The sequence below is a fragment of the Varanus komodoensis genome, unplaced genomic scaffold (genome assembly GCF_004798865.1).
Source record: "Varanus komodoensis strain SLA01 unplaced genomic scaffold, ASM479886v1 scaffold5, whole genome shotgun sequence".
Classification (NCBI taxonomy): Eukaryota; Metazoa; Chordata; class Lepidosauria; order Squamata; family Varanidae; genus Varanus; species Varanus komodoensis.
In genome coordinates, this window is record NW_025336087.1 from 29,348,340 (window position 1) to 29,362,078 (window position 13,739).

General features: G+C 39.4%; 1 protein-coding gene across 3 annotated transcripts in view; it reads left to right on the forward strand.

The window, feature by feature from the left end:
- CAMK4 (calcium/calmodulin dependent protein kinase IV) overlaps positions 1-13,739 on the forward strand; it is a 113,221-nt gene that overhangs the window by 61,999 nt on the left and 37,483 nt on the right. For all 3 annotated transcript variants that reach the window (XM_044446499.1, XM_044446497.1, XM_044446498.1), the window contains one exon: positions 3,585-3,657. In XM_044446499.1, the coding sequence (XP_044302434.1) occupies positions 3,585-3,657 (73 nt within the window). The remainder of the gene's footprint in view (positions 1-3,584; positions 3,658-13,739) is intronic.

Genomic DNA, 13,739 nt, shown 5'->3' on the forward strand with positions numbered 1-13,739 from the left:
GTCTGAACCCAGTCGATATACTGTTGTGCACTACACATACACAGATACGGATCACACAACTGCATTTCCAGACTTTGCTTGGGGGTGTAGTCATGGGGACTGTCCTGTTAAGTGCCTATACTTCAAAAGGGACCACTGCCCACAGCTTACATAACTCTTTCAGACCTTACTGGCATCAATGGTCAACTGTTCAGAAGGGGGGATTAGATATAGTTTCCCTTACATTTCTCTCCTAGCAGCTAATCAACATGATTGCCAATTTTCTGAAAGGGCTGCACATTTGCAGCACCAGCTGTTGCACACTCAGTTAAAGTATGTGTACTCAGGATCAAGGTCTTTTTTTTTTTTTTTTTTTTTGCCAAAAATGTAAAGATGTTAGACTTAAAGCAAGAATCAGATGGGTTTTAAGGATCTTTTCAGACATTTACAATTTTGGGTTATACACGACCCAGTGAGCCCTGAAGGGCTTTGGGAGTGATCTAGAAATCTAATAAGTAAATATAAAAAGACTTGTAATAAAAACATTGTTAAAGACTTTGATTATTATTATTATTATTTTGTTATTCTCACCGTGACCCTTAGTCACTGCCAGTAGCATGATATTGTAGTCTTATGTAATAATATGGTGGAGGCAGCCTTTCTCTGTAGATACAATTTTCCATTTTCCAGATTCAGAAAAATCTGCACCCTAATAATTTTATAGAGAAAGGATAATGTAAATCAATCATAGAGTGTATACAACAGCTTGAATGGCCACGTGGAATGTTGTGAATTTCATTCTGGAATCTTGCACATGGGTTTCCTTTTCAACTCAGAAATTTACTTTTGAAAAGCAGAATCTACTTGTAAGGACACAACAATATGCAGGACTAGGTTAATGTAGGAAAAGCTACCAAATAACATACAAACTCTACCAAGGTGATTGCCAATATGAGCCAGTTATGTCTGTCCTTGGAAGGACCGTACTGCAAGGATCTCACGCAGGGCAGTGGTGACCTCAAAGCGGATAACACCAAAGGATTTGCCCTTTTGCGGGAGCTGCTTCAGGGAGAAGCAAGAGCATAGGGCACCTCTCTAACACTAGGCTGGCTGGTCTTGTGGGAAAGTGGTTGGGGTGGGGATTGGTTATTAGGACCTGATCATGTGCCTAGGAGAAAGTATACAGGGAGAAGTATGGTGATAGGTAGAGAGGAGCTATGACATTGGGATAAGGCTAGCCATATAAGGGGAAAATAACCTAAATACTTTACTGCTGTATCATGCTCTAGCCTTGTTGAAACCCACAGGTTTGGTGCGTGTTCTATCAGACAAGGTGCAGTTCTTGCAACTAACTTGCTCTTTCATTGGGGTTATACCAAATGTTGACTTCTCCTTAGCACAAAGTGCTTCCTCTTCCACAAACGGGCACTCCAAATATTCATTAATTCCTTCCTAATTGCTGCGGTTCACTGTGCCATGTCTCAAGATCAGCATTTCCAGGTGAGCTGGGGTTGTTAAGTGGGTTGTTAAGGTAAGTAAAACTTGGGAATTCTACCATGCACACTATTTTTTGCTTTGAGGATTACAGTTTAATTAAAGGGCAGTGAGTGTCATTGCCTTGCTATACAGAAAGGTTATTTTTGTTCCCTGCTTTGTAACTGACAAGTAGGGGGATGAGTAATAGCATTTATATTTTATATTGCTCAGAATTTTTAAATATCAATAAAGGTAGCTAATTCATAAAGGCTGAATGACAAAAAGGTCAGGAAATGTATACTTTAGAATAGACCTGCTTTGTCTTGTGGCACTTAAATTCTGCCATCTGCCAGGATTCACTCGTAGTATTTCTTTTTCCTTGACCAACATTTTCCATACGCTTGTCCATTTTCCAGCATTCTCATATTCTGTTTAAATGATGTTGTCAATTATCCAGTATGATCTTACCAAGCTGGCAAGTAAAATGATGTACTGGCAGATAGCTGATAGTAGGGTCTGCAAAATCTATCAAAGAAGACCACAACAAATTCACAGTTATGTCATTTGCTTCATACCTTCAACAGACAAAGTACCATTCTAAACCTGTTCTGATTCACTCCACTGATGTAGGCACCTGGCATTTCTTAAAATTTGGCATCTCTGCAGTTAACTATTTTGCTGTGCTTTAAAAGGTTTTGAGCAGAGCTAGATTAATATCTTATGCAAAGATATTATTATAATATCTCTTAATAAGAGAGTGCATGGAAAATGTTTGCTAGGGTTGTTGGTGTATCCTTGAGTACATCAGTGTATCTAAATATCTCCTTTGTTCTCTTTCTGCTTCCACGTTAGAAGTCCTTTGTAATAATGTATTGCTCAAGGTTATTGTGGTATATTACTTTGAGTGTAACATGCTCATTGCTGTAGGCTTCATAGCTATCATTTTGTAAGCCAGTGCAGTGTGGTGTTTAGAGTGCTGGACTGTGGACATGGGAGATCCAGGTTCTAGTTTCTGTTTGACTGTGCATCTCACTGAGTGACTCTGGGCCAGTCACTCACTTGCAGCCTTATTCACCTCACAAGTTTGTTATGAGGATAAAATGGGGTGGAGGCAGACTGTGTAAGCTGCCTCCTCATAAGGGGGAAAAGATGGGATAGAAATGCAACGTAATAATACTGAGCTGTACTCTGACTGGACACATGTTTTGTCCTGTCCTGGAATTTTGACTACTGCACTGCAGTCTAAGCCTTCTAAGAAGTTATGCAAAGTAGCACAACTTCTGGAAATCTTTGTTTGTATGATATAGTACTGGCCTTAGACTGTTCCCAAGGCCTTAGGGTATGGTAGTCCCACTTGTCTTCTCCATCCTCCTTGCAGAAGGCTTCATATAAGGTGTAGCTTCCTAATGTTGGATTACATAGGACAAACTCATAAAGTCAGTATTATCCGCTACATGTGCAGAATAGTGCCCATTGTCAGCCACAAACCACAATAATAGAAACTGCTGCAGCTATACCCATACAGTTCAGATTCATGGTTTTCTGTGTGAGCGGTTCCAGAGAGAAGCCACAGTTATGTTGTTATAAGGAAAACCAACCTTGTGACTTTGCTTTTCACTACATTACAGAAAACATCTTGCCTTCAATGCTTTCAAGAGCAAGTTAAAATGAATAAATATGCAGGATAAAATGACAGGCACCTTCAAATATTTTTTTTCCATACCAGCATGGTCTGATTTCCAAGCCATGGCTTTTGTCCTTTATTATTGATCTCAGCAGAGCTTATTTCTGACCAAGTGCATGAAGTTTATGCAGCAACCGCCTGATGCTGGAGTCTATAATTATGTAAATGTCTTACAGTAGCTCTCTTTGAAGCACATGATAATTTTATTGGCACAACATTGTTTATTTCTACAGCAGCAATACTGATATTGTATAAGTATCTTTTTATATTAGAATGAATTTTTTGTTTTTTGCTTTGAGTGGCACCTTTATAATCTGCAGGAGACAGTATAGACTGTGAGATGTGTGTTTGAATTCTCTGGCATTGATTTTTAGTGACACGTTGCGAAGGACAATGGCTCCTCGAATTATTTGAAGCTAAACATTATTTTCTGGTTTCTTTATAGGATTGTGGAAAAGGGATATTACAGTGAACGAGATGCTGCTGATGCTGTGAAGCAAATCCTGGAAGCAGTTGCTGTAAGTATTTACTAGTCTCATAAACTCAGAATAACATTTTACTAATTTGGACTGATTTATATAATAAATATACACATGGGTGAGAAAGTGTAACCCAGGGGTCCTCAAACTTTTTCAACAGGGGGCCAGTTGAAAGGTGCTGGCAGGGGACATGGGCCGGTGAGGGGGCGGCGGTGGGGTGTGCGCACGAGGCAGGGGTGCATGTGTGTGGAGAATGTTTTCTCCAAACAATCCCAAAACGATCTCCATGCGAGCAAGCTGCCGCCTCACCCCACGTTCACGCACACACCCGCGGGCAGGCGGGCAGGTGCAGGCATAGCAAATCCAAAACCTCTGCGGCGAGCCAGATAAATGGGCATGGTGGGCTGGATTCGGCCCACGGGCCGTAGTTTGAGGACCCCTGGTGTAACCCTTAAGGTTCTGGGACAGGTTTTAGTATATCCATTTAAATGCATGGCATGTCAGAGACAAGTGACCTTATGACATCTCCCATGCTACATGCCTAAATGATTGTCACCATAGCTTTCTTTCTGGGAAGCCTCTTCATTTACCCTTTTGGTCACCTATGTCAAGAATGTGGAGAACAGCTTGGCAATAGCACTTTAAGTTATCTCCAGACTACTTATTCTGGTAGCATGCATTTTCTCCAGTTATTGTGATGTTGGGGTGGGGAGGTACATATTGTCTGCCCAAATGAAGACATAATTGAGGTTTGCCAATCTCACTTACATTAGCAAAATAACAGAAGATGTTTAAGGTCTGTGTTGGGTTTTGTTATGGCAAATTGACAGTTTTCTGCATATTTACATCACATTTACATCACTTACAACACAACCATGTTGAAGTACATGTTAAATTGCACATGACTTATCATGTGCTTGATACATGTCTGTGCAGAAATGAAAAGATGACCAATCTATAGTGAAACTTAGCTTGTGCTTATATTTTAGCCATTTCTGGTGCAAACCAGCAAAATAACTACACTATCAGAATCTACAAGCATGCATTATCACTGCAATGTGGAGCTTGAATACATACATAAATTGTTCTGATTTGTGGAAAATCTCTGATTGCCTACCAATCTTGTACGCAAACAGAAAGTGAGAAAAAACTGGTACAACCCAACTGTCTGTTGGATTTAATACGTATAAAAATATGCAGATTTCCTCTTTGGTAATGAGGCTTGGAACAGCAAGAGTTGAGGCATTTAAACAATGTCCATTGAGGAACTGCAGTCTAATGGAAAGTACTTTCGATTTAATCTCAGCTAGTATTTGGATTGAATAGGAAGCTGGATTGAGCAGAAACGTCAAAAATTGGTGGTTGGGATGATAAGCAAGGTTTCGACCCTGAAGAATGTGCAGAGGAGTGTGATGTGGGGCTAAAGTGAGCAAACTGCATTAAGTGCACCCCCAACATGACACTATGCTCTGAAATACATATCCAGGAAGCCATAGCTCAAACGAACCTGTCTGGGAAGGGTCCTTTACGATCAAGCAGCATCACAGACTCAGTCACGTGCTCTGGTGCAATGGCCATATTAGCCTGCCCGTTGCTGCTCCTAAATATAATGTGGTGATGAAGATGAGATGGGTGTGATAGTGGTGGTATAGAGCAGTGGTTTTCAACTTTTCCACAGCTGTGAACCGGTGAGAACAGGAAAACCACCCCAGGGATTGCTGAGGCAAAAACAAAAAGCACCGTAAACATAATACAATATTCTGTGTATTAGTTTCCAAACACAATATCAAAAAATGAAAATTATCCAAAACAACCAGAAACCAAGTAACAAAAGATTTATTATTTATTTATTTATTAAAAGCTTTTGTATGCCGTCCTATTATATAAGATCTCAGGATGGCTTACAATTTTTAAAAGGACAATTCAAACAACAATTTCCGTAATAAAACAGAACAAAACAATAAGCCAACAGAACAACTAAACTAAAGAACTATCACAGTTTAAAATACTGTTTAAATAAAAAGGTTTTGGCCTGGTGCCGAAAAGAGTATAAACTTGGCACCAGGCATACCTCTCTGGGGAGTACATTCCAGATGTCAACAAAAGAACAAAATACCAAAATTGGTGCAGCATGGCTCCCAGCCAGCTCCCACTGAGCTGTCTCTTCCCTCCTTGGCTCCCCCGGCAGCACTGGCACACCCCCCATGACCATAATGCCAACCAAGAAAGAGGTGGTGGAGCAAAGCCGGCCCTTGCACCCGTCTGCGATGAGCAGGATGCAGTCCCCCACAGACCTGAGGTTGAAAACCACTGGCATAGAGGAATCAGTGGCTCTTAGGAAAATCCATCCTAAGATTAGTGGTGACACAACAGGGAGTAGAAATCTCCCAACCATTTCTACCTCTTCTAATGGATAAATCAGCAGATGGTTGCCAGTTCTCAGGATGGTATAGGCAGGGATTGTTCATGAGGTTTCCTAATGCGCCCACACACACCTCTATCCCTTGAGACTTTTCCTTTTCAGTAGAGGAGCTTTGCAAGGCTGTGTCTTGCTCTAAGGCCATGACAAAATTTCCCATTCATTGTCGGCTCCATGCCAGTTCATATGTACTGTGGGCATATGTGTGACACTAAAGCAAATGTGAGAGGTTTTGCAGATTTAAGAATTGAGGAACTGTATTTTAAGATCTATGTTGGCTTATATTTCAGGATTATGATTGTCATGCCTTTTTGCCTTTAATGTAGAGTGAATTCAAGTTGCCAATTTTACCTCAAGATGCACATCTTTGTTCAGAATCCCAAATTACAGTTAAATGGTTGAAACTTAAAGAAATAGCATTAATTTGAATATACATGAAATTAAGAATTTATAGAAGATAAGAAACTGTCATAACAGGATATTAAAGCTAATTGCCACAGAACATGGAGAAAACATTTAACCTTGCCAAAGATCTAGAATCTATTATGCTCTGGTTAAATAGAGAAATGTGAGACCTTGTGTCATTTTCCATTTCCCTGGTTTTATGGCTGTTGAATTTACAAATGTCAGGCCACAAAGTGCTGGAATATTCTGTTCCATTCTGTAGGAACTGAAGAATTACAGAACGAATTGATCTTCTGTTGCACTTTAAATGAAGTTCATTAGACTACAGCTTATGATTAGCTAGTTAAAATAAAATGACTCATACAGAACATACTGTACTCTCTCTCATATGTATGTATGTATGTATGTCTAGTTAATTACTTCCTTTTTTGTTTGTATATGGTACATACTTGTACCAACATGAGTAAATCAATAAAATATCAAAGATGGTTAGTGGGATGGGCAGTTATTGTGGGTAAGCGTAAATTTGACAATTCCTATTAGAATAAATGTCATACCCTGACAGCCTATATATATTGTTATTGAATTATTTAATTCTTGCTTAATTGGCCATAGCTCCAACCATTTATTTACCTTAAAATTACTGAGATTTTCTCTTATCCCTTTGATTGTATGCCAACATAAAATTATGGAAAAGTATAATGTTTAGGAAATGACAGCTAGTGTGATACAGAGGTTAGCATGTCAGATCAAGATGGGAGAGGAATCCAGTTCAAATTTCCGTGCAGCCATGAAATCACTGGATGACTTTGAGCACCTGCCATCTCTCTGCCCAACCCCTACTTCACAGAATTGTTGAGAAGGGGAGAAGCCATGTGTGCATCCTTGATCTCCTTGGAGTGAATATGGAATATATGTGTTGGTGTAGCTCAGACATAGTGCCAGGTCTGCTTCCATTTTGTAATTCTTCTACATGGGTATTGGCTGTCATGTGTAAGCAGTGAAAACTATTGGATTGGTATTGGCTTAGTAACTAAGTAACTTAGAGTAACTAAGTAGGCATATGGATAATTAATCTCATTTTGAATGTAATTATTATTATACTCAATCTAACTACACTTACATGAACATCTTTCCAAAAAGAAAAGCATTTTCCTTCCTCATGAACTGCTACTTTTTTTTTTACTCAGCCTCTTTCCCTCTTCATGTTCATCTGACTCTAGAATGAATAACTTGGTTATGGTATAGCCAAAAGATTCCATCCCCAGAGTAATTATTTCCAGGCATGTCATGTAGCTGACCAGCAATGAAGTAGCAAGCTTGCTCTGTTATATTTTCTCAGTCCCGTCTATTTTTGGGGAATAGTATCTATAGTAGATATGGCTCAGAGATGGGTCATAATGGGCCTTATAATTTATAGTATGGCCAACTGAAAGTTCTGGGGTGAAAAAGTCCCAGTCTCAGTGTCTCATCATGTGCCTTGTATTATGTGGGGCGGGGGAAAACAAGGGCCAAAAGCTCCAATCTTAATGTGAGTTTCATGTCTCAAATATTTTTTCTTATTCTGGCCAATCACAACTTTTAAAGGCTTTAGCACTGAACAGTTATTTTTATATTCTTCAGCAAATGTTCAAGAAAACATACAATATCATTCATACAAAATGCCTTTCAAATCTTCCTTTAGGATGAAGTATATATTTTCTATATATATTTTCTATAACAGAAAGTACATTTTCTATAACTTGCACCTATTTAGATTCTATTTTTAAACTGATAAATGAAGAAAAAATGTAAAATGAGGAAACATATCAACTTTAGAACACCAAACCAGAATTCCTAAAGCTCTGCCTTCTCCCAAAGTATTAAAATTAATGAGAACAGTGGGACAATTATTCAGTGTCCATTCAGAAACAGAATGCTTGACACTGTTTCTTTCATGATATGTTGAATATTCATCAACCTGTTGTCTGAAGAAAATTTTGATTTGTATTTTGATTTTTATTAGCTTACATGAAGGCCAAAGCAGCCTTTAGTTATATAATGACGTCTGCACAGAAATAATAGCTGGAATGCTTAAGTATATGCGTTTTTGCACTCTGTTAACATAATGCCCCTTGATTCAGCACAGGTTTCCATAAGCAGCATGGGAAGCGAGGTGATTTCTAGTCATTTCTCCTCATTTTGCAGCCCCATTATCCCTCTCCAAAGGTGTGCCAAAGAGTTGGAAGACCACAGAGAAGAACATAGAAGTTGCTTCAGAATGGAGGAAGAATCATAAAATATCAACTTCCTCCACATCCCACTGATGAAAGCCTTTGTTGGGTCAATGAACATTCCCACAGTAGAGAAAAACCAGTTGGGTACAACTCTTTTTTTTTTTTTTTTTTTGCTGAAATCATAACAGTGTTTCCTTAAACTGTATGGATATGGCACATGACTGCATTAAATTCATATACCTAGCCAGATTTCTTAAAATGAATGAAATACACAAAAATAACCAGTGTCAACTGCAGACTGGAGCAGGGAAGGAAGCCTATCTGTGGTGGATCACATGCTTGGAAGGTTCTATCTCCTATTTCTGTTATCTCCAGTTCAAGCAAGCCAGCCCTTAACAAGCTATTGTCCATGAACATAGGCAGCAGTGGACCATTTGAGTCAACTTAAGCCCAATTCAGTATGTAGATATATGTATATAATTAAAATCATAGGTGAGCAAACATTCAGAATTCACAGAATTTTCCAAGTCCACTTCTCAAAGTTTTAATGGCCAGTTCAAATGCACATTTTAAATGTGAAATATTTACCTCAAAAAATTTAAAATCAAATGCTTTAGACTAAATGGATTTCCTAATGGAAGCCTGCCAGAATCAAAACAAATGTGGAATCTCATTAAGCTGTTAGCTTCTAATTAACACTGCCTGTTGTCTAACATTGCTTGCTGCTATCCGATATGAAATATTATCTACTCTCAAATGTTGAATAATATTGCATGCCAACTTTCAAATATAATACAAGTATTTTAAAAAATATTTTCCAGGGAACATGGGGCAAGGTATTTTTGGAAGTATATCAGAGACTCCTCAATTAATATCAGTAACTGCAGAAAGAAGTTCCCAGAAGGTCACCAACACACACATATGAGATCTTCCTCAGTGTCTACCTGCTGCGGAATGTTGAGTATGTTCTAAAGCCCAGGCCCTCTTTATTCCAGCCCAGTTCAGATGTAAAGTGAAACCATGGCTTTCCATTGTATAAACAAGCTCTAGCAAGTCTTGGGCTGATGAATTCACCCCTCCCCATTCATTTTCATGAACCAGAGGAAGTGACTGTAAGCCTTCGCTTCTGACTTTAACTATACCACAGTTTCCTACAATTTTAACTATACCACAGTTTCCTGAACTCAAGGAACTGTAGATTGTTTGAACTTCAGGTAAAGAAAATAAGCCATTAAAATGCTCCACAGTAGTTCCTCCTCCTACAGAGACAGTTTTAATTCTTTATGTTAAAGATGCAATCCTATCCATATTTAGAAAAAAATCTACAATTCCCAGCATGCCTAAACCAGGATTGTACCCTACACTGGTTTCTGTCTTGGTCTTTCTGATTATACTAAATATATTGACCACCTAAATATATCCAAAAATTCATCATAAAGCAATTTACAACGTTAACTATTAAAGTTTTAAAAATAACCATTAAAAGGTTTGAAAACAGAAAATACAAAAATCTCAGGTAAAAGCACTTAAAATCAAAACAGAGAGAACTTCCTCAGTTAGAATCAAAGAACTATCAGTATATCTCTTTGGTGGCCTATCTTTCTTTCACTCATTGAATCATAGAATAATAGAGTTGGAAAGGGCCACGTAGACCATTGGGTCCAAGCCCCTGCTGTTGCAGGGCACCAGTTTGTGTTCACCTGCATGCCTTTCATTTTGAGGATATCGCAGGCCTGCAAGAGTTTTCTACTAGCATAGCAGCCATAGCAGAGGAGTGGCCAGCTAAGCTCTGCAGAGCAGCTACCTGTCTATGCCTTACCTACAGCTGTTTTACCTACAGGAGAGAAGAGTGGGGTTCCCTGAAGTGCCCATCTACCTTATGCCTACTTTAAGATGCAAGGAAAGTGGTGGCATCAGAACTCTGAACAGGATCCACCACCCTTCCCAATCTGCCACCTGAGGTAGGGGTTTCACTCGGGGGCTCCCTTAAAATAGAGTACAGTTTACCTACTGCCAAAAATGGTACTTCTCAGTTCAGAACATTCAGTATTACTTATGTAGCCAGTACTCTTGGATGAATTGGTATTTTTGAACACTAATGATAGACATGCAAGGTTGAATCTCAGAATTTGTTGACTACATCCTGCTTCAACTGGCACTGTGCCAGTTCCATTGTGGTCTGCCTTTAACTATTCGACAGCATCAAATCGATTCAAATGAGCATCCTTTTTATCTCTGCAAATGCTGTCACTTCCTCAGGAAGCCTTTCATTTGTTAAAGCAAGGGTTGCAGTTCTGAAATTCTTCAAGTTTGATACACTTGACTTAGTAAAATGCATACCAAAAAAAGAGGCTTTGTGTTTTCAAAGTGAGTATTCAACTCAGATATGTTTTATTAATGATTATATATTTTAAATTACTCTTTTATTGCTCCTGACTTTTTTCCTTTATTAGTACTGTTGGTAATTTGGAGATATTGTATAAAGACTAAATTAAAGTTTGCCATCTGCTGAAAGAGGAAGAAATCACTGACAATTTTTCAAAGAAACACTGCTTCCTTTTTCCTCTGCATAGCAAGTTGCACATTTCAGCATTGTCATCATATGCATTTTAAATCACCATCTTGGTATGTTACTCTACGAAACTAAATAAAAAAAATTAACTGGATAGCTGCAGCAATGTAGTTGTGGGCATGCATAAGTAATCTTTGGAGTTTAACCCTTTAAACACCAGAGAATAAATCCCAATGAATACAATAGAACTTACTCTTGAATAACAAAGTTAAAATCGGGTTGGCAAGGCGTCACATATCTACTTGTATTATACTTTTATCCAAAATGGTACATATCAGTGAAAAGCATAGAATAGTAGAGTTGGAAGGGGCCATTACGTACATGATAACAACATGCCAAAATTCAGCATGGTCTGGGGCACAAGTTAAACAAATTTAAATCCCACTATTTCAATGTAAAGCAATAAACACATGCTCAAATTGGTGTCCAAATTGTTCTCACAAAACCCCATCTGCCAAACGCAGCATTTCAGTTCCTTTGTTTCTGAACCTTTTATGAGTGTGTGTGTGTACGTGGGCATATGAAATAAGCTGCAACACAATAGAATTTCTAAATTGATGCAGACACTGTCTGTGAACTAACTGAATTTCCCATCCCCTCTAACTAAACATCAGTCAGTCCTATGCTCACATCAAAGAAAATACAACTGAATAAAGTGGGACATACTCCCTAATCATCCAAAGTGTGCTGAAGGAGGGAAAGAGAGCAGTATCAAATTTAATTTAGATCTTTGTGTTGCATTTACATTCTGCCTTTTGTCTAAGGAGCCCAAGTTGATGTATAGGAACACCCCTATAAAGTAGGTCAGGCTGAGAGGCACTGGCTAGCCCATGGTTACCCAGCGAGCATCATGTCCAGTCTGGAGATCTGGGCCTGAGTCTCTCCAGCACTCCAACTGCTATACCACACTGGCTGTCAAATACACACTATGTTCATGGTCGACATCACAAATCACAGACACTGATGTTGGTGCCACCTTTTCTTTCAAAGGTTTCTGTGCTTGAAAGGTATTGGTTCACATGGTTCCTGTTTTGCAACATATAAGCTAAATGATTCACGAGACTAATATAATGCTAAGGTTTTTTTGTTGGGGGATGGTGAGATTGTTAATGGGAATATTGCATTTAGTTCCTTCAGATCCATAGAGCTGTCAGGAATCATACGTGCCTATCGCTACATTAAGACTGGAAGGAGAAAATGTTTTCCCCCAGACTATTCCAAGTGGCGCAATAATAGAACGATCATGTGCTCCCTAGAGAGGGAGTACCAAGGGGGCCACAGTGGGTTTTTCAGTCCCAGTTCCAATGGGCTCCATGCTCAGAGTGCCCTCCCCACTTCACAGGCAATGCAGAAGGAACTGTGCTGGCTGCTTCTTTGGGGTCCCAAGAACAGCCTTGGAGAAATAGGTTGGGGATCAGTTAGTGGGAAGAGGAGGGGGGGACTGGTGCCATCAAAATACAATGTGTTCTAGCAGGGCTTCTGCCTCCTTCCCTCCCGCCCTGAGGTGCCAAAGTTAGGCAATCAGAATCAGCCTTCTAGGAGCTTTGCAGAGTGTGGAGGGCACAGAGGCAAGCTGTGCTGCATAGAAAGCCCATAATCCCCTATCTTTAGTGTGTTATGGCATTTCCATAGGATTGTGCCATAGAACAATTGTTGCCCATGGTGCTCACACAGGAGCATACAGTCATCTCTGATCCAACAGATCTGGGAGCGCTTCAACAATTTGCAAGACCTGTTTGCTTGGAAAGTATCACAGAGCAGACTGTGATTTTATGATAGGATACGTGCTTTGTATGCAGAAGGTCCTAGGCTTGATCTGCAGGATCTCTGGTGAAAGGATCAGCAACAGGCAATAGGGGAGACTTCGACCTGGGAGAGCCCCTATCAGCCACAGCAGCACAAAAGTGGACCTGATGGATGAATAGACTCACCATGAGTCCGCTTCTGTGTTCCTAGGTGAGAAAATTAGTTGGGTATCCTAAGGGCAAGCTCTGTTACACTACCTGTCACAATACTAGCAGTCGTCCTTCTAAGTAGCTAACATTAGACAAAATATATGAAGCATTAATTATTTAGAAGTGGGATAAAAACCATAAAGGCTGCTTGGCTTCTGCAGAGGAAGGGATGGAATAAAAACTGTTAAATTAAATCCTGTCAAATTACTCTCCAGGACTGTTTGCCTACAAGCATTTTAAATTCCTCGCAAGCTCGTCTCTCTTGCTTCTGTGCATGAAATGAATGACAAGTAAGAGTTGCAGCAGTTCACGTAAGACAGCACTAGCACTTCCTTTACATGTGCAGGTCTGGGTGTTTTGTCGTGTGAAAATGACTTGCAACTTATGTGTATTACAAACGTTAAGACAGGTAAAGGTGAAATTCATAAATAAGGGTAAAGAAGAAAGCTTTCAATCATATTGTTTTGGTTCAATAGCAGAGGGGAGATGCAACAGATGGACCTACAGGGAGGAAGTTGCAGTGGCCTAGAAAAAATTGAACACGGAAGAGCAGA